General features: G+C 42.9%; 1 protein-coding gene across 1 annotated transcript in view; it reads left to right on the top strand.

Moving 5' to 3' along the window:
* Positions 1–304: 304 nt before the first annotated feature.
* Positions 305–27,020, top strand: part of LOC126416235 (endoglucanase A-like) — a 35,264-nt gene continuing 8,548 nt past the window's right edge. The window contains exons 1-6 of the mRNA XM_050083846.1: positions 305–440; positions 8,144–8,311; positions 11,337–11,615; positions 13,244–13,421; positions 18,955–19,117; positions 24,254–24,418. Of these exons, the coding sequence (XP_049939803.1) occupies positions 389–440; positions 8,144–8,311; positions 11,337–11,615; positions 13,244–13,421; positions 18,955–19,117; positions 24,254–24,418 (1,005 nt within the window). The 5' untranslated portion in view covers positions 305–388. The remainder of the gene's footprint in view (positions 441–8,143; positions 8,312–11,336; positions 11,616–13,243; positions 13,422–18,954; positions 19,118–24,253; positions 24,419–27,020) is intronic.

The following is a 27,020-nucleotide window of genomic DNA, read 5'->3' as shown; positions in this document are numbered from 1 at the left end:
CTTGTGGCGTGACAAGAATGTCCAACTGAAGAGCAGGGAACAAGAGCCGCAAAGGAACACGAAACACACTGTGCCGTGTCGTGCTAGAGAGGTGTGGTCTGATGATGTGGTTCTCGGAAGCCGCCTTGTGGGTGCTAAGCGTCCAAAACAAACATGTTATGTAACTGCCGCCTCCCACTTGCCTGTATTATGAACACAGCATTCCGATGAATGTAGCGGTGGCCATAACCACGCACGTGACAAAGCGAATTGGCGCTAGATACGGTAAACACATGTGTTCACTAACAAAGTGCTCTGTGTTAACAAATATGGATCGTTACACGGAACCGCCAATAACTGAATATATATACGGGCCCTCTCGGAGTCGTTTTTGAGTTAGGCTACAATCATGGCTCGTTTCACTGCTCTATCACTGCTGACGTTGGTCGGCGTCGCATACGGTAAGTTACTTATGTATCTGTTCTCTCGCTATGTTATACTCGAAGCGGTTGTAAAATGTTTCATGTTTCGTGAACTCATTTGTGATATTCCCCCGCCATGTGGAATGTGTCGATTTGTATACAAAACTAATTAATTTTAAGTTACTAAATACATATACATAAACACTTGCGATCTCTCACGTTTTCTCACAGTGACTGATTAATGGTGTGCTTTTTTTTGTAAAAATACACCATCATACTGACCATCTGTGTACTGTGTTTTTTTTCTGTTTCTATACTATACCTTATGTAGGTTTTAAGTATTATGTATTACAAAGATAAATAGGTGCCACAGTCCTACTTCCATGAAAGAGGCTCTCTCCAACGTAAGATATACACTAAAGTGCCAAACAAACTGGTATAGATATGCATGTTCAAATACAGAGATATCTAAACAGGCAGAATACGCCCTTCCGATCGGCAACGCTCATATAACACAACAAGTGTCCGGCGCAGTTGTTAGATCGCTTACTGCTGCTACAATGGCGGGCTATCAAGATTTAAGCGAGTTTTAACGTCATGTTACAGTCCGTGCACGAGCTCTGGGTCACAGCATCTTCGAGATAGCGATGAAGTGGGGATTTTACCGTACGTCAATTTCGCGAGTGTACCCTGAATATCACAAATTCGTCAAATCATCAAATCTCAGACATCGCTGCCGCCGGAAAAAGACCCTGCAAGAACGGGACCAACGACGATTGAAGAGAACCGTTCAACATGACAGAAGAGCAAATCTACCGCAAACTGCTGCGGATTTCAGTGTTGGGCCATCAACAAGTGTCAGAGTGCGAATCATTCGAGGAAACATCATTGATATGGACTTTCGGAGCCTAAGGCCCACTAGTGTACCCTTGACAACTGCGCGACACAAAACTTTACGCCTCGCCTGGGCCCGTCAACACCAATATTTGACTGTTGTTGACTGAAAACATGTTGCCTGGTCGGAAGAGTCGCGTTTCAAGTTGTATCGAGCGGATGGACGTGTACGGGTATGGGGACAAGTTCATGAATCCATGGACCCTGCCTGTCATCAGGACACTGTTCAAACTGGCGGATGCTCTGTAATGGTGTGGATCGTGTGCAGTTGGAGTGATATGGGACCCCTGAGTGTCTAGATACGACTCTGACAGGTGACACGTTCGTAAATTTCCTATCTTATCACCTGCATCCATTCATTTCCATTGTGCATTCCGACAGACCTGGACAAATCCAGCAGGACACTGCGACACCTCTCACTTAACAGAATTGCTACAGAGTGGCTCCAGGAACACTCTTCTGAGTTTAAACATTTCCGGTTGCCACGAGACTCCATGAACGTCATTGAACACATCTGGAGTGCCTGGCAACGTGCTGTTCGGAAGAGATCTCCACCCCTTGTATTCTTACGGATATATGGACAGCCCTGCAGAATTCATGGTGTTAATTCCCTCCAGCACTACTTCAGACATTAGTCGAGTCTGTGCCACGTCGTGTTGCGGCACTTAGGTGTGCTAGCGGGGGCCCTACATGATATTAGGCAGGTTGTACCAGTTTCTTTCTCTCTTCCGTGTATATTCAGATATAAATGGTTCGATTATCGGGAGTTGATAATGTTTATTAGTAGTTCTAATTTCGCTCGAAGACGGTGCAATATGTTTCTGTTTGCATTTTTTTCCTCTCTTTCCGAGCCTTTCAGTATTAACCATTTAACAGGAATAATTTCTTTGTTTTAAGAATATTATATTTATTTAGATGCTGTGGAGCCTTGAGACACTGATCTTAAGGTACCTGTAAATTCATTACGGCGAGAATTATAGGTAATCAGTTTTACAAACTTCTATCCTTTCTCAATTACTATAAGACTGCTGTAGTGACGAATCTTTCTGGATTTGTTGCCAGAGATATTGAAAAGTTATTTCGTGAGTTATGGACACCGTCCTGAAACGCAGTTTTTACAAGGGTTATTCTGTTATCCGCTTTTGACTCTGTGAATCGGGTTCTTGATTTGAAAAAGAGATATATTACCTCAGACAAATTTCCTGAGAAGCAGAAGCATGTATACGCAGTTCTTTGAAAAGGCTTTTGTGGGACGTTCCTGGAGGCTACGTCCACGTCATCGTGAACTTGCACGGCCACATTCACATTTCGTATGAAGCCGGTTGTACATGGTGGATGGCCTCGGGTGGTTCGTCTGCGCAACTCTCCCTGCCGATGTTTAGCAGAGCGCGTAATCACTTACGTGCCCTGTGTTTTTACGTCTTCCGTTTTGGCTGTCTCATTCTGGTACAACAGATTATGACATAAACCACTGTGCTCTTAAGGTATTTATGGAAATGTCCTTGCTTCTGAGACGGTGCAAAAACTTTTGCTGTTCGTGCACTTATGATGGTAGCTAATTTACTGTTCTAGCGTTCGTCATGCGCTACGCAGTGCACAACAAACAGTGCATTTGGTGTATGAAAATATTTTGAGACAGGGTGAAAACTAGATAAAATATCCTAGCTTCTTCCACACATCAGATGTATGTAAACGAAAATACTCTTGTCCGTCCTCTCCAGGAGTTTTGCTACGCTTTATGGTATAATTTCCAGACAGTACTGACGGAGGATATCGGAAACGTTCAAAGAAGGGATTTCGTTTTGCATCGTCGCTCAGTAAGGGAGAGAGAGGGTGCAAGGCAGTTGGCCTGGCAGTCATTAAAACAAAGGCATTTTTCCTTGGGGCTAGATATTTTGACGAAGGTTCAATTACGAGCTATTTCTTCCAAAAGTGGAAAGGTTTAGGTGTTCGTTTTTTCCACGCACTATTAGAGAATGGAACGGTAGAGAAATAGCTTGCAAGTGGTTCGATAAACCCTCTGCCAAGTAATAAACTATAATTTGCTGAGCAGTCATGTAGATGTAACTGGAGATATAGAAGCTCTCCATAAACTCATATGTCTCAAAGCATCATGTGATAATACGTGAAGCTTACTGAAGTTGAGTATATAATTTGATCAGTCGCGATACGATGAACCCAGAGAGGTGGCGGTTTGGTAAAAGAATATGACTTGTTTCATCTACTATTTCAAAATTCACGAAATAAGAAATGTCGTACACGTTGTCATAAATAAACTTTAAATACTGCAGGTAATTTTATTGGCACAACCGCCGGTGTACATAATCGAGAGGAGAAATTTCGAATGGCGAATGTACAACTGAAAAAATGTTTTAGAAATGTAATTCACTCATTAGCCTGGATATTTTGTAACTACGTTAATAACCGAATAACTGTTTGGTTACAATCTTTATTTATTTTATTCGAGTTAACTAGACAAAGAAATACGTAACTTAGCAAAATTTTGACACTAAAATGGTCTGGAACGACTAACATGGACTTCATCTCAGTGTATATTAATATCAGACTTAGCACTGAACTTACCTAAAAGAATAATAATTTTGGGATGTGGTGGCATAGTGTTATGGGAATAATTAAATTTGGAAGGTAGGAGACGAGGTACTGTGCGAGCCAACATCCCATACATGTTCGGATTCACTGGTCTAGGGGTTGAACCGCATGTGTCGCCTTGCACGCCGTAAATTAGACACTTGTGAGCCTTTGGTGACATTTTCTGGCTGATGACAAGTTTGCGAAATACGTAGTTAACATAACATATAATAACAGTAGTAATAATATATGGAACTAAATTAACGACGCATAAATGATGTAGGCCACGCATTTGCGATTTGATTAGAATAATGCTTAGTCAGAAAGCAAACTAATAGCGAAAGTGGTCGTATTTAGAGTTACTGTTACATTAGAGCGCATATCCATTTGACACAGTTCAAGCATTCACAATCTCATTGCGAGACACAATACTCCACCTCGATATTCACACGAAAAGTAAGAGTTCACACCAGGCGCGCGGCTGCTCAACGCTCCCGCGATACCACACAACGCGAAATTATCTAAGTCGTTTCACTTCCTAACTACCTAAAGACCGACGGTCCACTTTCGCGTCTTAGACCGAACTGTACCCTTTGATGTCTAGACCAGCACTGTCCACTTTCGCGTCTGCACCAGCACTGTCCTCTATCCGTCCCGGGCCACGTTTCCCGCGAGCTGAATATCCTCGCTCTACTAGCTAGGTCAGTTCCCTTTCCTGCAGCCGTCCATCTGATTGACTACAGCTGATTCTACATTATTTTACATTTTAACATATTTAAATAATCAAAGCTTGACCACTTTCACACTCTAAAAAAAGTAACAGTAATATCCATTACGTAATAAAAGTTAAATTCTTTTACATAAAACCAATTCAATTTCCTTCTTAAATATGAATGTCACGGCCAGTAGCCTTGCATCAATGTCCTTTCTGATAAATAAGTAAAGAATAGAGTAAGTATTATGCACTGAACTTTACAAAAAATAATCTGTTACCTAATGATACAATAACGTCTCATGCTGTCATCTTTCAATGTGTTTTGCGTGGAGCAAATTATGATCTGATGTTTAATTGAAAAGGCTGATAATTTAAATTTACTATATCTTTTAAACAAATGAAATTACAGAGTTGATATTTACATCATGTGTCGTTTTATTGATGAGCTTCTATATGAAATGTCGGTCGTTAAGATCAACTAAAGCGTTCAGATTTTTTAGGTCTTTGTTACAAAACGTGTCAATTTCACTTTAACAATAAATCCTAAACTATTATAGATATGATCAATATTCAAGTTTTATTGGAATCGGCATTAAAATTTATGGAGGATGACAGATTAATATTACTGTGGCTTGGCTCCCTGCATTACTACAGAATTAAGTACTTTTCATAAATGTTTCCCTTTATGGCCACTGCTACGTCTCCTTGGCCACAAAAGGCTTCTCCTGGGTTTCCCTATCACGTAAGTTCTCGTCTGTCTCACTCGCACACTACAGCGCTTAGGCCTCAATAGACAGTAGACGCCTGTGAATTTTCCCATCTCGTGGTGAATATGCGCCCTTTGTGGCATCCGGTCCTGGACGATAGGGTTGGTTTCACAACTTCTGAAGGGTGACTCATTCGGCCATATACTTAAATGAGAGGGAAATGCTCGTTAACTCACAACTGGCAGAATACAAGATGTGGGGAAGGGGCGTGAGTCGTGTTTGCGTAGCTCAGTCGGTCGAACACATTCGGGCGAAAGGCGAAATGTCCTGATTTCGAGTCTCGGTGTGGTACACAGTTTTAATCCGCTAGGAAGTTTCAATTTTCGTACGTAGTACTGCTTGCCTGTAGTACAGTGTGCATTACCACTTTTGACATAAAGACATCTACATGTCTGTACATACTCCTAAGCCATCGTGTGGTGTATGTCTAAGGATACGTTGAGCATCAGTGGTCATTTGCTTTCCTCTTCGACTCACAAACTGAGTTAATAATAACTGTCTATATGTCTCTATATAGCCGGCCGTGGTGACCGAGCGGTTCTAGGCGCTTCAGTCTGGAACTGCGCGACCGCTACGGTCACAGGTTCGAATCCTGCCTCGGGCATGGATGTGTGTGATATCCATAGGTTAGTTAGGTTTAAGTAGTTCTAAGTTTTAGGTGACTGATGACCTCCGATATTAAGTCCCATAGTGCTCAGAGCCATTTTTTTTGTCTCTGTATAAAACATAATTCGTCTTATCCCGACGCGGAATGTGCGTTGGCGAGAACAAAAAATGGTTCAAATGGCTCTGAGCACTATAGGACTTAACTGCTGAGGTCATTAGTCCCCTAGAACTTAGAACTACTTAAACCTAAATAACCTAAGGACATCACACACATCCATGCCCGAGGCAGGATTCGAACCTGCGACCGTAGTGGTCGCGCGGTTCCAGACTTGTTGTAAAAGTATACGGAATTTTACTTGCCATAAGACTTTGTAATCCCAGAATTAAAAATATCTTTAAAATAACTTTAATGTGATACATAACAATTAGATTTTTGAATTCGAAATATTTACAAATGGTGCACTAAACGTAACTTCATGTCTCACAACGACAAAAATAGTAGAAAGTGCCGGAAACTGCTTGTGGCGGTCTGTAGGGTGTATTCCTCCAGGTGATTCTAAAACCGATCACTAGATTCAAGCACCGATGAGGAAACATTATGTGTTACTAGGATCAGCATTCTCAATGTACAACACTCGCCGTCACATGTTTTAGCTATTCTTCTCTCTACGTAAATGATTTTGTACATTCTGTTCAGAGAGTGACTTTCAAAAGTTTTTATTTAGGTATACTGCCTTTGGCTGAACCACTGCCTAGCAACGCATTAATTTTGTAAAATATGAGCTTTTACGATCTGAAGTATCACATTTATTAAAATATTCTGGGTTATTATGCCATGGTCGGATGAATCTCATACTGAAACCCAACGTTGCGTCTCCATCTGCGCAGGACTCCCTCATTAGGGCTTGTAGCTTCTTTGAATGTCTGAAGGACGCTCTACTATGCTACTGATTGAAATTAATCAAAATCACGTACGATGTTACAAAGATTTCAGCTGAACCCATGGGCTTAGAGATCCATAGATTAGAAACATGTAACACTGGCGCAACGTGGTACAAAACAAGATAAACAGAAGTAGGCCCACTATACTAAATGTTGGCTAACTGTTGCATGTGGCAAGCCACATCAAATCAAAATACACATGTATTCAAAAAGTACCGACAAGCTCATTTATTCGTCTACATCTATCGCGTGAAGCCAATGTTGTGGAAGACTAATAACATACGACCGGAAATCTTAGACGAAGAGGGATTGATTGCAAGAATCTAATGATGTTTGTAAATAGTATAATGAGATACTTGACTGGTCAGATGGCTAATCAAGAAAACCGGTGGTGATATTTATACATCCATGGATCGTGTAAATATGGATACGGCACATGTAGTGGTATTAGAGCTTGAGAAGAGGAAACATAATTCATACACACTGTCGTTTACAGACGTGTAGTCCGTCAAGAACTGAACGGATAGACAGCAGTGGACTTATACAGTAGTAGCAATCATTCCTGTATTCGACTGGAGTATTTTAGGAAAGCCACGGAAACCTAAATAACAGTGGTGGAATTAGGATTAGAGCGTCCATCCTTCGGAATATCAGGCCAGTTTAAAAACTATGTAACCTCATTCGGTTTGTTGATAGTGTACAATAATGTTCTTACAATGAAATTATTTCATAATGTAAGAAGCTAGTGCTACACGGTTCATTCATTCTCAACACCAATCACTTCATACACTACACACACTATTAGCTGGCATCAGGACAATGACTACGATATTTGCGTTCCATATTGCGTACCGCAACTTTCTACTTGCTTGCATGAAAAACTGGGTCTGCATCGATCCATACTCACCAAGTTCTTGTGTCAGGAAAAGGATGAAATGCTGGTATTATCCAGTGCCGAGTTTTGGACTGTATTTTCCAGAGAGAGGGAGAGAGATAGAGAAAAGAGCAATATAACCTAAATGACGTAACCGTGTAGTTTTTATTTAATTGCGTTATATTCTTTACCAAACAACTACCCTGCATCAAATAAATAATCCCCACTGTGTAGGATATGTGCGATATCCAGTTCTTCACTGCGGAAAAAATCGCAGAGTCGTTAGCGAAACGTTGGTACAGCTAAGATTAACGAGATTCGTTCATCCTAACAACAACTGTCATATCTTTTACAGGTGCGACATACAACTACACAGAGGTTATCTATAAGTCGCTGCTATTCTACCAAGCACAGCGTTCAGGAAAGCTGACCGGCATGGACCCTTTGGTATCCTGGCGCAAGGATTCGTGCCTTGACGACAAAGGAATCTTCGGCGAGGACCTCACGCAAGGCTACTTCGACGGTGAGTTTATAAAATACTCACAAATTGTACGCATATAATAGCAATGGTTAGCGTTTATTCACAAAAGTAACCGTTTTTCATGTCAATTAAGCATTGGCTTTTCTTAAATTCTGTAGCAATTTCTGTAATCTACATCGTCAATTCGTTTTGAGTGAATCACTCTCCATACGTCATAAAAAAGCAAGAGAGAAAATTGCAAAGTCTGAAGCTTAATGTAACGAGAGGAAGCTGTGAAGAGAGGCGAATGCATCATATTCAAAGTAAATACAATAGTGGAAGGAATGTAAATGGAAGAAGGTATTACAAACAGCACTGAACGACACAGACTACTGCGATACGGACATATTAGAAGGAAGCAGGAGGAAAACTAACCTCTGAAAATACTTTTATTTGTCCCTTCTGAAAGATAAGGACGAGGACCACCTAGCAAAACATGGGGACGAGGACAGAAGTAATCTATGGAGACAACTGAACCACGAATATGTACGTAACAGAGACTTTCGTCATGTTATACACAATGAACTACAGCCACTGTAAGATTTATGAAAAAAAAGAAGAGGTGAAAAGATTCCACAGGACATTGTAATTTTGAGGCACGTATAGTGAAGTGAAACGGAAAGAAGATAGGTATTTCTGGTCACATGACTCTAGGTAATTTTAACAGCAGCAGAAATTGCAGTGACAGGTGTAAGATTCATAATGAAGACAGAGAGTGAGTTACTATGAACAGTTCTGTGACAGTGTTGCTCTCATGAGAATCGACAATAAATCGACGCTGACAACAATAGTTCACGTATACATACCGATGCCAAAGGCAGGAGATGAAGAGATAGAGAACGTATAAGAGAATATTGAACAGGTAATATGTACGTGAAAGGAAATGAAAATGTAGTAGTCATGGGAGATTGGAATGCGGTTGTATGGACGGAATAGAAGAAAATGTTATGGAAGAAAATGGTCTTTGTTGTAGGAATGAGAGATGAGAAAGTCTAATTGAGCTCTGCAATAAATTTCATATGGTAACAGCGAATACTCTGTTCAAGAATCGCAAGAGGAGGAGGTTTACTTGGAAAGGCCTGAGAGATTCAGGAACAATTCGGTTAGAATACATCATGGTTAGGCAGAGATTTAGAAATCTTATAATGGATCGTAAGACGGACCCAGGTACAGACTCAGATAAGAGTGTAGTAGTGATGAAGTGTAAGCTGAAGTTTAAGAGTTCAGTCAGGAAGAATCAGTGCGTACAGAAGTGTGATACGGAGGTACTAAAGGATGAAAAGATAAGCTTGAAGTTCTCTGAGGCTATAGATACTGCGATAATGAGTAGCTCAGTAGACAGTGGAGAGGAATGGACATCTCACAGGCCAACATTAAAGTTGGAGAAAAAAACGTAGGTACAAGGAAGTTAACTGCAATGAAAACTTGGGTAACAGAGATAATACTTCAGTTGATCGATGAAAGGAGGAAGTAGAAACGCGTTGAGGAAAATTCAGGAATACAGCAATACACGTTATTTAGGAATGAAATAAACTGGAAGTGCAGATAACCTAAGGTGAACTGGCTACATGAAAATGTGAAGAAACCTAAAATGAAATTATTGTTGGAAGGAGTAACAAATTTCTGAGAATGTACGTTTGGTGCGCAGCATCTTATGGCAGTGAAACATGGAAGGGGAGGAAAATCGGAACAGAAAAGAAAAGAAGCATTTGAGTTGTCGTGCTACAGAATAATCTTGAAAATTAGTGGACTGATAAGGTAAGGAATGAGTAGGTTCTCCACTGAATCGGCGAGGAAAGGAAAATATGAAGACATTGATAAGAAGAAGGGACAGGACGATAGGACATCTGTTAACACTACTAGAGGGAGTTGCAGAGGCTAAGAACTGTAGAAGCAGGCTGAGGTTGCTACACATCTAGCAAATAATTAAGAACATAGGTTGCAAATACTCTGAGATGAAAATGTTGTGAAGGGAGAGGAAGTGATGGCAGGCTACATGAAACTAGTCAGAAGGCTGAACACTCAATAAAAAAAAAGATCACACGCTGTTAATAGTACGCTAATAGGCCAGTGCACCGTTAACCTTGGACACAACTATTGGCGGCTCAGATCTTCAGCGCCAGTAATGTCAATTGTACGGCGTTCAAGAGTCCAAAACTACTCAACTTAAGGAGCACGTTTTATCGTTCACGTAATTATGTCCGTTAACAGGGTCAGCAATTAAAACTGTAGCACCAGGAAGCGGAACAAATATTAAAATCAATCGTATGTGGGTGTGCTCTCGAGCGCTAGTTACATGGGGCCACTGATATCATGAACGGCGCGAGTGAGGCCCTCCCCGAGTCTACATTCATATGATAATCGCGTGTTTCCTGACCAACGCGAGCTGCAATACAGTGGAATGGACAACCTCAGTTTTAACAGGCCACAGTCCTGTGGCAGTGGACGTTCCTCTGTATTACATAAGGCATGCTCCAGTCTCCTTCCGACCAAGGGACAATAAAATGCGATTTCTGAATGAGAAACCCACTGCACAATCTTTACATATGTACATAACGCAGATTGTGTTGCTACCTCTTATTTGGTGCAATTACATTGAAATTTTAATTATTTGCATATTCAATCATGCAGTATACTTCATACCAGTTTGACGTTTGTTACATGCTGCCTTCATGGTGTTGCGATGTAAGTGACCAACAGCCTCGATAAATTACTTCCTGCACCACGTAAATCTCCCCTTCATCTAAATGGTATTATACTTAACAGCCGCCGGCCGAAGTGGCCGTGCGGTTAAAGGCGCTGCAGTCTGGAACCGCGCTACTGCTACGGTCGCAGGTTCGAATCCTGCCTCGGGCATCGATGTGTGTGATGTCCTTAGGTTAGGTTTAAGTAGTTCTAAGTTCTAGGGAACTGATGACCACAGATGTTAAGTCCCATAGTGCTCAGAGCCATTTGAACCATTTTTGTAAATGGTTATGTGATCCTTAATTATCAGTTTTATATGACGACGAGTGTGTTATTCTTATAGCGGGAGACTTCGTCAAGTTCACCTTCCCCGCGACATCGGCGTTCACTGTGCTGTCGTGGGGGGCGATCGAGTTCCAAGCAGGGTACCAGCAGGCGGGCCTCTTGGATGGAGTGCGTGACGCCATCAAGTGGGGCACCGACTGGCTGCTGAAGGCGCACCCCCAGCCCAACCAGCTCTACCTGCAGGTCGGCGATGGCACTGCCGACCACAACTACTGGGGTCGCCCCGAAGACATCAACTTTCCCAGGCCAGCCTACCTGCTCAACGAGTCCTTCCCTGGTGAGTCACATTTTCAGTCAGTAACCCTGAGTTTGGATCGATGATATTTGTAAAGTGATGGCCTTCTAATAAGTAGGACTGTCACTTGACTTATGGTTATATTCATACATATCACTGTAATAACTGGCATATTACGATTTTGGTTCATTTGAGGATCTAGTTGTTTCACTGCTTTTACCGAGCGAGGTGGTGCAGTGGCTAGCGCAGTGGGGGAGGACGACGGTTCAATCCCGTGTCTGGCCATCACGATTTAGGTTTTCCGTGGTTTCCTTAAATCGCTCCAGGCAAATCCCCAGATGGTTCCTTTGAAAGAGCATGACCGACTTCCTTCCCCGTCGTTCCCTAATCCGATTAGACCAATGACCTCTCTGTCTGGTCTCCTTCCCCAAACAACCTCTCCCCTCCCTTCACTGCTTTGTTGCCTTCCTAACAAGTCAGCGTTGGCAGCATGTCAACAGACCCACCATTGTGGTCAAGGATCTGTGAGCAACTTGATGACAGTGTAGAACTATTCTCGTTTCTACCCATCTATCTATCGCTTGAGCCTTGTTCCGCAGTTACGCAGGGTCAGCCATTGCTAATCGGATGTGGCATGTACATGTTTCAGGGGTGGCCGGATGCCCTTCCTGCCGCCACCCCGTACCCCCTGGGACGGAATGAGTGTGCCCCAAGTGTCTGCATTGAGTGTAACCCATGGAATAGTGCGAATGTGTTCAGATGTCTGCAAGCCGTGTAACTGAGGCGGAACATGGGGACTAGCCCGGTATTCACCTAGCAGGATGTGGCAAACCGCCTAAAAACCACATCCAGGTTGGCCAGCACATCGGCCTTCGTCGTTAATCCACCGGGCGGATTCGATCGGGGGCCAGCGCGCCTACCCGACTCCAGGAAGCAGCACGTTAGCGCTCTCGGCTACCCCGGCGGGCTTGAACTATCTCGTTTGTACAGTCTTTAATCACAATTAAACAAATACTGGGTCAGGAAAGGAAATAATATAGTCAAAAGTAACAAAAAATATGATTTTTTAGTGATTTATAACTGCCATTTGGTTTCTATACAAATTGTAAATAGCGTTTCCCTCCCTGTATTTTACCCCTGCCACTTTCAGAATTTGAAAGAGAGTATTCCAGTCAACATTGTCAAAAGCTTCCTCTAAGTCTAAAAATGCTAGAAACGTAGGTTTTCCTTTCCTTAATCTAGCTTCTAAGATAAGTCGTAGGGTCAGTATTGACTCACGTGTTCCAATATTTCTACGGAATCCAACTGATCTTCCCCGATGTCGGCTTCTACTAGTTTTTCCATTCGTCTGTAATGAATTCGCGTTAGTATTTTGCAGCCGTGATTTATTAAACTGATAGTTCGGTAATTTTCACATCTGTCAACACCTGCTTTCTTTGGGATTGGAATTATTATATTCTATTCTTCTTGAAGTCTGACAAATGTAAGTATCGAAATGTATTTGTTGCGGTTCTTTTGTAGCTTTCGTTTGTTTCATTGGCTTCTCCAATATTCTGCAGAGGTATAACCAGTAATCGAAAAACCAGGTTATCCTGGAAGGGGTCGGGACTGTGAATCCCTTGCACCAGTGACAGGGGCTCAGGACGGGTTGTCGGTTGGTGTCGTTGCAGGAACGGACGCCGCCGGGGAGGCGGCGGCGGCGCTGGCGTCGGCGTCCATCGTGTTCCAGTCGGTGGACGCCGAGTACTCGGCCACTCTGCTCAACGCCGCCATCGAGCTGCTCAACTTCGCCGACACCTACAGGGCGCTCTGCACAGACTCCATCCCAGAAATGGGCCAGTTTTACACGTGAGTCCTCTCGTCACCTTGTTCCTCGCGACCATCTTCTACTCGTTAGTCGATATGACATTCTGCGAATTGCATTGGAATTAAGTTCCGTTGATGGCGCAGCTGGCATTTGGGGCCTGTCGTAAACAAAAATTGCTACTTTGGACAGCAGTGTCACATTTATAGTAACTGATCTCTCATAATGATGTACGAAGCGTGTTTTTTAAGTAAGTACCGTTTTGAAATTAAAAATAAAAGACTTGCTAAGATATCTCAATAATTTTATTTTTACATGAAAGCCTGTACCTTAATCTACTTTTCTACATAATTTCCGTCAATATTGAGGCACTTGTCATAATGTTGTACCAGTTTTTGAACACCCTCCTCATAGAAGTCTGCCGCCTGACTTGTTAACCTCTGCACCGTCACTTTTTTGACTTCGTCATGAAGGCGCTGACCGCCCAGGTGTTTCTTTAAGTGCAGGAACAGATGGTAGTCACTGGGCGTAAGATCTGGATGATCTAGAGTTTCCCATCGAAAAGATGTGATGAGATCTTTGGTCTGATTCGCCACATGCGGACGGACATTGTCTTGCAGCAAAACGATGCCCTTCTCAACTTGCCACGTCTTTTGTTCTGAATTGAACGGCGCAGATTGTGCAATGTCTTACAGGAAGCTGCTGCAATGATAGTCTCATTACGAGGCAGAAATTTCACAACCAGTACTCCTTCTCTGTCCCAAAAAACTGTGCACATGATTTTCCGGGCAGAAATTGTTTGCTTAAAGTTCACTTTTCTGGGTGAATCTGAATGCCGCCAATCCATGGGCGGTTGCTTTGATTCTGGTGTGACGTAGGCCACCCATGTTTCGTCTTGAAGAAATGCCTGGGTGGTCAGCGTCTTCAAGACGATGACGAAGTCAAAACAGTGGTGATGCAGCGGTTAACAAGTCAGGCGGCAGACTTCTGTGAGGAGGGTATTCAGAAACTGGTACAACATTATGACAAGTGCCTCAGTATTGACGGAGATTATGTAGAAAAGTAGATTAAGGTACAGGCTTTCATGTAAAAATAAAATTATTGATATATCTTAGCAAATCTTTTTTTAATTTTAAAACGGTACTTATTTAAACAACACGCCTCGTATAGCGATAAGGTATTACAAGTGTAGTAACCCTCAGTGAAAAATAGATCTTCAGTTCTTTTGTCACTGTGTGCTTACTAATAATGGGCAATAGAATTCACTATACTTCTGTGCGTATCCAGTTATATATAGACCTCGAAATCACGTGGTATGAACCGTTAGAGCACTCACAAATCTGTCAAAATAGGCTGCGTCTGGAGAGCCCCACTGGAGACCTATTCCCTCCTTACACTGGTGTCACTCTGCACGTTGAAAGTTTCATTGAGGCATACTGGATGATTACTGGTTTGTGTTGACTGTGCGTTAATGACGTCAGAACTTTGCTTTGTGTCAAACTGTCATTACTGACCGTGGACGTGGACAATCTGCAGAGAACAGCACAATAATTCTTTTCAAATCTGCCAGATCTAAACGTGCCCAGATGTTTAGAATTGTGGATGATGCTGAAATTTTCCATATCCAGCCAGTCCCTAAAGGCAAACTCCAGTTTCATCTTCTTCCGCATATCCCTACATAGGGCTATGGTTCTTAAAATCATTACTGTACAATAAAAACGTCGCGTATGTCTTGAAGACCCAAGGATGCCGATCGAATGCCGTGTGAACTTCTGCAGGTGCGATGTGGAGGGACATGCGGTCGGCACACAGTACATTTGACCGTTTTGACGAATTTTTAGACTTTGAGGCTGCTAAATTTCAACCAACTCGCTCCTCAATTGGTATCACGAGGTTACGTGCAACCCATACCAGACATCTTACCAAGCAAAAATCCTCGTCAGTACTCAGAGTCAATTTTGGTTCCTCCACATGGCAGCGATGTACACTGACCACTCAGCTGGGGACGACTACACCCCAAGCTCATGGCAAAACCTTATTGTGCGAATGACGCTGTTAGTTCTCGGATTTTTGTAGACATTAAACGCCGTGACATTATCAGGTCAAGTGAAGTATCTTCCCTAATCTATCTTCATGTGTTAATTTGAAATTTATTTTTTTGTATCTTGATATATGTGGTAATTACTAATCATTATTTGTCCTAGGGATGGTATAGCTATTTACTTTTTCTTTTCTATCTGCATCGTCCTTAGCTTGAGTCACCTGTGTTTCTGTTACATCCACACCATTCTCCAACATTAGGCGTGAGAATCATTCTGATCTACATAATTCTGCATCATCAAACATGAGATAATCCTGTCTCTGGCAATGAGATTGACGCAATGCTTAAGTGACATATTCGTAAGCTGTATTATTAATCGGACAATATGGTTTGTCTGATTCGTCATGAGAAGCACTACCTCTAAGTGCGATTCGTTGCATATACTCTCTTGCCGACTGAAGCGATATGTCAGCAACAGAAGCAGCATCTGCAGCAGAAAGACCATAAATTCAAAAAGTGAACATACTCACAGGGTGTGTAGAAGAGGATAGCTGTCAAAGGTGCATGAAGAATTGAAGGGAAGACCATTGTAAATTTCATGTGTAGAACATCAGCTCCGTTTTACTTACTCTTGGATTCTCGGGCAGTGAATTCGAGCTTGTAACGTTTCCATGAAAGTCCATATTACATCAATTATACAGTTTGGTTATGATTAAACGTTCTCTACTTAAGAGTGTTCCCATTAGAAACACGTGTTCATAAGACAAGGAAACTCTGTGGAAACATTTGCGGACACGCGGAAGAAAAATGAGGGATAAACCATTGAAAGACAGGCATTGTCATTTTCACCTGGGAGGGTAACATTTGTTAATTGAATACCATGTTTCAGTTTCAGGTAACAACGTTGCTCATTGTGACGACCACCATTTCACAACTGTTCGCAGCACTTTCGAGTGCTAAACCATGAAATGTTCAGCTGTCGTTACACAGCACGTGCAGTGCTTGAAGGTGACACACTTCATCCACCTTCTCAGCCATGGCAACAGGAACTACTTCAGAAATTCGTGGTGATGTTGGCCCTTGGCCTCTCCCAAGAATAATGCTCTTCAACCCTGGTGTGGAAAGAGGGCCTTACCAGATTTCCTTAATGCATCGATGTTCGATAAGAGCAGCAACACTACTGCTGCTGTTTTGACAAAAAATCCTTACGAGTAAAGACCTGCTCACATTGTCCACATTCATGTTAACTGTCCGCAGCTGTATCACACACTGATGCCTGCGTTTCAGCCCTACGTCGCCATATTAGTACCAACATGTAATGATGCTAAGACTACCAACAACGTAAATCCTACAGCACACAGTCTGAGCACCATTTCTACAACGTTGGGTACCCATAAAATTTTCCTCTACACTGGCTCAAGTTGCGAAAGTTTAATTATAGCCACGCGGTACGTCCTCATCGACGAATGTTCTGAAATTTTCTACAGATGAGATACGGCTCAAATGGCTCTGAGCACTATGGGACTTAACATCTGAGGTCATCAGTCCCCTAGAACTTAGAACTACTTAAACCTAACTAACCTAAGGACATCACACACTTCCATGCCCGAGGCAGGATTCGAACATGCGACCGTAGCGGTCGCGCAGTTCCAGACTGAAGCGCCTAGAACCGCTCGGCCACATAGGCCGGCGCAGATGAGACATATATGATCTTTGTGTTGGCGTATTTATTTGCACATGCACAAATTAGTGCATGATTCAGATATAGCTGTCTACTAGTTTATGGGCTTTTATTCTCACAGAGTGCACCACATCACGATTCCTTCAAACGACGGTGCTACATATACCCTATCTCAAATCATCTGAACAGCTTTATATTGCAAACAGCGGTGTAGGTGTACCAGTGATTACTAACTCTGTGCGAGAGAGGTTGTGGAACACCGCTGTGGCATCATGGAAAGGGCGTATTGGCATTGGCCTCAAGTGATTAGGAACTGAAACGTATATGAGCAGACGACAATTTATGTTCCGCTGAATAGGCCAATAAATGGTGCCCTTACTTCTTAGTGGTGTCTTGAAAGGAGGATATAAGGTGAACATCAACAAAAGCAAAACGAGCATAGTGGAATGTAGTCGAATTAAATCAGGTGATGCTGCGGGAATTAGATTAGGAAATGAGATACTTAAAGTAGTAAATGAGTTTTTCTATATGGGGAGCAAAATATCTGATGATGGTTGAAGTAGAGAGGATATAAAATGTAGACTGGCAATGGCAAGGAAAGAATTTCTGAAGGAGAGAAATTTGTTAACATCGAGTATCGATTTAAGTGTCAGGCAGTCGTTTCTGAAAGTATTTGTATGGGTGTAGCCATGTATGGATGTGAAACATAGACGATAAATAGTTTAGACAAGAAGAGAATAGAAGCTTTCGAAATATGGTGCTACAGAAGAATGCTGAAGATTAGATGGGTAGATCACATAACTAATGAGGAGGTACTGTATAGAATTGGAGAGAAGAGAAATTTGTGGCACAACTTGACTAGAGGAAGGGATCGGTTGGTAGGGCATATTCTGAGGCATCAAGGGATCAAGAATTTAGTATTGGAGGGCAGCGTGGAGGGTAAAAATCGTAGAGGGAGACCAAGAGATGAATACACTAAACAGATTCAGAAGGATGTAAGTTGCAGTAGGTACTGGGAGATGAAGAAGCTTGCACAGGATGGAGTAGCATGGAGAGCTGCATCAAACCAGCGTCTGGACTGAAGACCACAACAACAGCAACTTCTTAGTGCGTCAAAGCGGTGTATATAGTCTACGGTCTGGTCCGTACGCTGCTAGGGCGAAGTGGCACTGTCGTTCAAATTGTATATCATACGTTGGGACCCACGTGGTCGGAAGCAGCTAATGAACTGCTAGGGAAAACAGTGATGCAGAGAGCCTCCACCGAGCGTACTGTCAGGCACATAGCTCGCCCCTGCGGGCCACGTGTGAGCGCGCAGCGCGATCCACCATGCTGAGAATGGCCGCCAGTTTGTGCTCATTGGAAAAACTTACAAGTGCTCACAAGAGACTCGTGAGAAACGTGCACCTTTGTGAGCAGTGTGCTCGTGAGAAACATGCTTACTTGTGACCACTCAGTTCGCAAGTGTGGGTGCACCTTAAATATGCAGCTCCAGCGTAGCGGCTGTGGCAGCGCAAACCGCGGAGGAGTATCCGTGCGCATGTCCAGTGACCCTTCTTCATTGCAGCTGAATGCAGCCCTTTACAATAGTTCGTCTGCAGCCGCACGGCAACAGAAAGAGCTCCAGGCGCGCCATTAGAAATGTCCGCATTCAGTTACACTGCCATGAGACCAGCGCACTGATACTTCCCGCGCAGTTTGGATTTTAATTGACTGTAAGATGTTATAAAGCTAAGGTACGCGCTTTCCTCTCGGGTCAATTTCGTATTTCAGATGTACTAGCGTACGTGGGAACTTCGTGGATGGGAGCTCCGTGCCGATAAATACCAGTGTGTAGCTGTAGCGCTTATTGCAGGACTTCCGGCTACACTGACGAACTAGTGTGGGCCTACGTGTGGGTCTACAAGGCCACTGGGGACAACACGTACCTACAGAGAGCCCTGGAGCTCTTCGAGGAGTTCCAGCTACAGTACATCTCCAGCTACTTCAGCTACGACCAGAAGACAATGGGCATTGTGGTAAAGTTTTCAAAAGACTAAAAGTTTATATTCTACTAGAAATTTCTACAAACAAATCAAGAGTTGTAAGTAACACTTGATACATATCAGTTACACTAGAGAACAACAGGCAGACCTTCGACACACAGACACTGTGCCATATGAAATGTAGGTTTATATAGTGTAATTTTTTTTATCACGAACACTTATTATTTTTCGCGAGCTACTCAGAATATACGCTATCAGTGGTAATAGGTCTCTCATTCTCTCTGTTGAAGCAAACAACGGATTTTTGCAATATAATGTTCAAATTTTTACCCAGTGTGCAACACGCATGTTATACCCCCAGTAAGGTATTTGCTTTAGGCAGAAATAAAGTCAATCTTATGCATTTCAGGTTGAACTGAAATTTGAAAAACCTGCCCCAAAGGCGGACTTCTATCAATTCCCAGTGATTACCAACGCAAAAATATGAACAATTAAAAGTAAAGCCCTTAGGTGGGCTGGAAACGCACTTTTTCCAGCAAATTATATCAGGTTCGTTTCTCAGTGATCATTATTCCGTCTGTTTCGATGTAGTATTCCATTTTCTTCTATTTTGTGCTAAACTTTCACCTTCTTCGTAGCTGCTATTCCAGACAGTCTCTATAATCGTTTCAACATGTTATAGTTTTTGTCTTGTCATACTGTTTTCCCGCGCTACTGCTCTTTCCAGCGCTACAACTGTTCCTGCATGCTGTAACAGATGTTCCACGACTTTGTCACGCATTCTGATAAAAGCCTCATGTAGGCTACTTTCCTCACCTCTTCTTTCTAGTACCTGTCCTTAATTCATAAAGTTCTTCGATAGTATCATATTTTAAATTTGAAACTTAAATTTTTCCCAATGATTAAAATGTTCAAACACCTTACGGGACCAAAGTTGTGTAACGTTTTCGACAACCATCGATATTTCTGCAGATGGACACCCTAGGGGTAAATGCAACGAAAGCGCTGTGGCAGGACATTTAAACCATCGGTAGGTAGGACTGTGCTCATCAAAAAGCATAATCCGTCGTCATCCGAAAGGAGTCGCTCGCCCGTAGACAACTACTGTCACCATACAGTCTTAGGGGGATAGAGATAACACGCGCTTACTCATGTTTTGGTTTGGTAATTAATATTCTTTATCGATAACTTCTGACATTTGTCTTCTTTGATTGTGTGTTTGTCGTTTTTCAGCATATGCCGTATTACGATCCTTGGTTGATATATCCCTCCCTTCTGAAGGTATATTTACACAGAGCTTTTCCGTTACATTTCTGCCTTGAAAATAACTATCCGCATCCAGTGACGCCTGTGCGCTAAGGGTGACACGGAGGTCGTCGGCACCATTGCGCCTTCATGGTCTCTTCGGACAAAGTTATTTCTTTTTTTTTTTTTTAAATGATGAGTTATTCACCTGTAGAAACTCCAGAGGTTGTCAAAGACATTATCCTATACGCTGCCTGAACAGATTTCACACGTTTCCATTTATTTTTTCTCCGGATTTCCAGTGACCCACATTTCACTTCCATACAATACTGTGCTACAGCTACAGGCTTTCAGAACTTCCTTTTCGTTTCCCTATGAATATGGTACATTAGTTCATATTTTTGCGTTCTTTACTTTTGTCAATCAACTAGTGATATCGCAGTTGCATGTGTTATTCATTCTTGTACTGGTGACAGCAAAATTGCCTTTTTTTTTTGGACATAATTGAGAATTATGATTTTCTTTATTTCCGAATTGCTACGAAATATATGCTCTCTGCAGATAAAAGTCTTTGTGTAAAATTGCATGCTCTGGTGGTGTTATCCATTAATAAAATATTCTTAGGTTTCGAGCTGGGTCAAATGGTTGACTGCTCACGAGTTTCTAGCAGAGATCTCCTTGCCATTATCAAGTAGTTGTCTGTCAGTCTACCACATGATAATGACAGAGGAAATCTCTGCCGAAAGGTCGAGTGCAGTTAAACAACTGAAGCACCTTATTAAAAGTCTTTGTTAATGTCCGCTGGTATCAACGACGGTAATTGTTTTTGGTAAAGCGTTTGACTTTTTGTCACATGTTAGGCGGATGTGCTCTTTCTCTACCAAGCATTTGCTGGTGGGAGACATAAAATGGAGTTTTAACTTTTACGGACCTGAGGTGAATCCTATGTTCGACTTGAAGTTAGGGTCAATAGAAAAACAACGCACGGACATATAAGTTATCGTATGAAAATACATAACACGTCGTTTCCGCCTGAAGGTTTGTACGCATTTGTAGAAACAGGTCACAGCAGAAAGGGTCACAGTGTTTCCAGATTGTGTATTGTATTGTGTATTGAACCCGGGACCTAGAAATGACGAAGAGGCTTCGTCCCACTGTAGCCCACAGTGGTTCATAACTCCACAACAGGGCAAAGGTGTCCACCCCCCCCCCCCCCTCCCAGCCCCGTTACCGCCCTCACTGAAACTAGGGTTATTGTGCGGCTCGGTCCCCAGTGGATCCCTCCTCCCCTCCACCCCCGGGAACGTCTCATACAGATGAGTGTAACCCCAATGTTTGCGTGATACAGTAATTATTGTATACGCGTACTTGGAAACAGTGTTTGGCAGGAATCGCCGACATAGTGAACTGAGGCGGAAAAAGAGCCAGCCCCCATTCGCCGAGGCAGATGAAAACCGCCTTAAAAACAATCCAAAGGCTGGCCGGGACACCGGATCTCGACACTAATATGCCGGGAGGATTCGTGCTGGGGACCGGCACGTCCTTCCGCTCGGAAGCAGCTCATTAGACCACGCGACTAGCCGGGTGGGGTAGGTTTCCAGATTGCTTCAGGCAGTAAGTAGTAGCACAATGAAATAGCACTGAAGATAATAGGATGAGGTATAAATAGGTAATTGAGTTGGGTGTAAGGCATTTTCTAATGGAAAATCATGAGCACATACTGATAAACACTCAGAAGCCAAAACCTTATAACCATCTCCGATTGAGACACAGAATGCCGATAGGTGGCGTTGCAGGCATGTGTCGTGGGAAGGAAAGTATAAAGGCGGACTAGAGGCGATTGGAGATCAATTCTCGCTACAATACTAGCTGAAACTGGGAAAATTCAGCTACATAAGCGACTTTTACAAAGAACACATTGAGGCCTGTCGCTTGGGAACGATCATTTCGATGACAACGGAGTTGGTCGGTTGTTCGTATGTTACGGATTTGAGCATCTGTGGACAGTTATTTGAGGACAGTGAACCCACGAGTAGGCAGCGAGATGTTGGACGTCCAGAAAGTGGAGGTCGGAGGCTGGCCCGGTTTGTAAATCAGGGTAGATGGCGATCTGTGCCACATCTGACAACATCTACGACAGAGCACAAAGCCGCTGGAAGCACAGTTCTTTTGGAGCATATCGTTCTACATACATTGTTGAACACGGGGTTCCACAGCAGATGCCCCCTGAGATTCTCTTCTTGACTCAGAGCCATCTTCAGTTATGATTATAATTAGCAGGAGGTGATCGAGGACGTGGATCAGTGAAAGCCTGTTGCCTGGTCGGATGAAATAAGTGTGTTGTTATACTAGGTCGATTTCCTTGCTCGGATGCATCGTCATCCAGGCGAACGACGGCTCGATGTATGCACTGTGCTTCGGACAGAAGGACAGATGGAGCAGTAAATTGCTGTGGAGGATATTCACCTGTGATTCCATGAGAGCTGTCTTACTGGTGGACGGCACCATGACACCTGCGGACAACGCGGATAATGCTGCGAAACATCTGCATTCCTTCATGCTTCATGTCTTCCACACCAGCAATTACATCTTCGAGCAAGACAGCTGCCTGCGTCTCAAGTGTTGTGACGAATGTCATAAAAAACCTCACATTTGAACCTTGCCCACCAGATCTGCTTGATGGAACCCATGTGGGACGCTGTCGGGTGCTAACTCCACGACTCGTAAGAGCATCCAGTAATTTACGGGAACTGTGTGTTCTGCCTGTAGACATCTGGCGCCACATTACCTCCAAAGACATAGGCAGGACGTAGAAACGAAACAGTATGTGGACGAACACACTTCTAAGCTGGTAGTCATGACGTTTTGTTTCATCAATTTACGTGAGGACAGAGAGTGAAACCTCCCCTCAGAAAAACTTATGAATGATTGTGCTGATAAACCCCTTGCGTTATTTGATTTTCAAACAGCTGAGCAGAATTGAACGTACTAAGACATTTCGCTCTTTACTTATTCTGATCAACACTAAACTGACACACAATATTCTTAGCACAACGCAATCTCACTTTCAATAATCCCTACAAAAGAATGGCCCTGACTAACAGTAAACTATACCTTTCATGAATCACTTACCTCACAAAAATCTTCGTTACTCGAACTACTGCACTACAGCGAGCGCCAATACTGCCAGCTAAATAAAAGATTCTAACTACTGAAGGCACTAACTACTGATAGGCATAGTTAGCAAATGAAAGATTTTGATGTAGAACAAACAATGTATTTACCTTAATAGTGTTCAAAAGTCATAATATATTTATATCAGTTCATGACATCCAGACTTACAAATTTCGTTTTTCTGACAGACACACGTCCAGATCGTTCGCTCTCAAAACTCAGCCATCTCTCTCCCCACATCCACCACTGCTGGCGGCTCACCTCCAACTGCGCAACGCTACGCGCTGTTCACATCCAACTGCCCAACACTACAATAGCGAATATTACAATGCCAACCAGCCACAGACTGCACACAGCACAGCCAGTGATTTTCATACATAGCGCTACGTGGCGTTACCAATATAAAAACCTAAACAGCCTACTTACCTCACAAAAATCTTCGTTACTCGAACTACTGCAATACGGCGAGCGCCAATACTGCCAGCTAAATAAAATATTCTAACTACTGAAGGCACTAACTACTGATAGGCATAGTTAGTAAATGAAAGATTTTGATGTAGAACAAACAATGTATTTACCTTAATAGTGTTCAAAAGTCATAATATATTTATATCAGTTCATGACATCCAGACTTACAATGACTCATGAAAAGTGTAAAAGGGGGAACGATATTATACGATTTGAATGAAGCAGGAAATGTGTAACTTTACTGTGATGGTTTAGCGGGCAACGTTATGGTCTGTACTGCAGGCACTCCTGGCGGAGATAACCGGTGACGAGCAGTTCTCCACGCAGCTGTCCGACCACTGCACGTACATGGTGCACCAGCAGCAGCGGACCCCTCTCAAACTGCTCTACATCTCCGACTGGGGGAACCTCCGACTGGCCGCCAACGTCGCGTTGACCTGTCTCAAGGTGAGTGTGTCGGAGCTCATCTGTAGAGAATGTGATCCACAACTGTTTACGTGTTCGTTGTTTCATGGGTAAGTATTCATGATTATTCGAAAAAATATGTTATCAATAACTCTGATATGCTGATCTGTTACCAGTCGATAATTTCATGTAGGTGAACTGCCGGTACCAGTGACAAAGTGTTACCCATATTTATTTTCTCCCCATTTTCCATTGCTGTGGAAGAGATAGTAGAGCGGAAGGGATTGATCTTATTCTACCTTTAATGTTAGTCTGGCTTATGCAAGAGAGGACGTACTGAATGAGCAAATGCACCAGGCATCCCATACCTAACTAATAATCTACATTCGATAATCTCTGTACCAGTAAGCTGATACAGGACATATGTTCTTCCTGTAAAATATATTACGTTGAGACTATACACGAGTGGCTTCGAGACATAGAGAAAAAAAGCATCTCTCCAGGCTAACGCCATGCTACTGTATGCGTCGAAGAGACTCTACTTGTCTGGCAAGTGGGTCTACAACTCCATTGTACACTGAGTCGCTGCTCCAAGAAATCATGCAAGATTCATGACTTGATGAGATATAGCCATTATAGATTCTGCGATACATCAGTAAACGAAGCAATATTTTACAGTCCTTTCAGTGTTCGAAATGTTATTGGAATAGGTATTTCTTTTACCATAGAACAAGAATTGCTTCCTGGGATGGGGAATTCTGACTGGCCAGTCAGAAGTAAGAACTCTCTCTGGACAATTTTGGAGACTACTCAAGTAAAGGACGGCAGAGAAGAGGGGAGAGAGAGAGAGAGAGAGAGAGAGAGAGAGAGAGAGAGAGATGCGGGCCTATGGATCTTTTGCTACTAGACCTGATGCGAGCCACTTAAGCGTCTTTATGTTTGTAATTATAGTTGGAAGAGCAGAGATCTACAAACAATATTTAATAAAATTTAAAAAGCAGTCTTGATAGCATAAACACATTTCTTCAGAAATGATGACCGGTTTCACTCTGATTTAGACAATCATCAGACCATAATCCAAAGGCGGCTGCTGGGGTAGGGCAGCAACCGTAGGTACGAGACGTGGATGTCAATCAGATCGGTTGACATCCGTGTCTCAGACACGGTTCCTTTTCCATGTCAACGCCTCTGCCTAGCACGTTTGGAGTACGACGAGTCTGATGATGATCTAAAACAGATTGAAACTGATGACCATTTTTAAAGAAACGTGTTCAGGTTATCAAGACTGCGTTTTAGTTTCTGTTAAAATTCAGCGTATGCTGGGAGGTTGTTCAAATCTTGGGTCGAATGCGTAAACGATGACGAAAATCTAGTCATAACCTTTAACGCCTGAACCAGTTCTGCTACGCTGAGGGGGCATCACGATCACTAGCAGGTGTCTAAGTTTCATACGCTAGCCAACCACCACCTCGTGTGCAGATCAGATGCAGGAATGCACATGAGTAAATGTTCGCCCAGCACCGTTCCATTTGGATCAAGGAACGCAACACTTAGAAAAGTGACTATGAAGTAACTATTTCAATATGCCGAGAGTATTCGTGTCTTCCATTTAATATTAGGGTGTGATGAGATGAGGTCCATTTCTTGAAAATATATTGCTGTGAAATTTAACTACAGTCAATCATGGTCCGAATAACATCAACAAAAGTTTTTCATTATCTCTTTATTTCTAAATTCATGCAGCAGAAAACAAAAATATCTTTTGAACCAAGCATGTATATTAATTTTCAGTGCGTTTAGGGGGGTTTCACAGCACTCCTGAGAAACCTCCATAAGTGATGGAACGTCCCCTTGCTCGGATTAGGCTTGAATCCGTCGTGCCATTCGATCAATGAGATCACAAAGAAAGCACTGGTGCAAATCGTCCCACTCCTCGATAGTGATTCTGCGTAAGCCACTCACAGTATGTGGTCGCTGTCGACCCCCTAAAACAGCTCGTTTCAATCGATCCCACACATGCACGATAGGGATCATGTCCGGAGTATTGGCAGGTCACTCCATTCTGGTGATACCAGCATGTTAGGGGAACGTGTTCATGAGAATAGCACGATGAGCATCCGAGTTATCATCCATCGAGATGAAATTGTCGCCAAAACTTTGGCCAAACGATACCCACCATTGAATGCAGATTCTCGTACCTGTACCGTCGGTCAGTGAGTGGGTCGTCAACAACCACAAGAAGTATACTGTAGTCTCATGAACCGCCACCCTAGGATATCACTCCAACGCCACCTTGTTGCACATGTGGGACAACAGTGTCGCAGGCTTAAGATATTACCGAGTTGTTTCCCAACACGTTGTGTGCGATTATCTGGATGCAAACTGAGCCAAATTTCGTCCAAACCCCCAACGTTAATCTTGGAGAGTCCATTCTGTGTGATTTCTAGCCCTCCTGTGACTTATTCCGTGGATTTCTGATGTTCTATGGCGTGCTCGCCGTGCTTGTCTGGACTGGAGAGTCACATCATGCGATAGTCATGTATACCGATAATGATGAGCAAGTGTCGAACGTGGACATCGTGTGCGGTGTAAGTTCTCAACATTAAACTGGAACCGATTCCACGACCGCGCCACATCACTTTGA

The sequence above is a fragment of the Schistocerca serialis genome, chromosome 8 (assembly GCF_023864345.2).
Source record: "Schistocerca serialis cubense isolate TAMUIC-IGC-003099 chromosome 8, iqSchSeri2.2, whole genome shotgun sequence".
Lineage (NCBI taxonomy): Eukaryota > Metazoa > Arthropoda > Insecta > Orthoptera > Acrididae > Schistocerca > Schistocerca serialis.
This window is presented reverse-complemented; position numbering and strand designations above follow the sequence as displayed.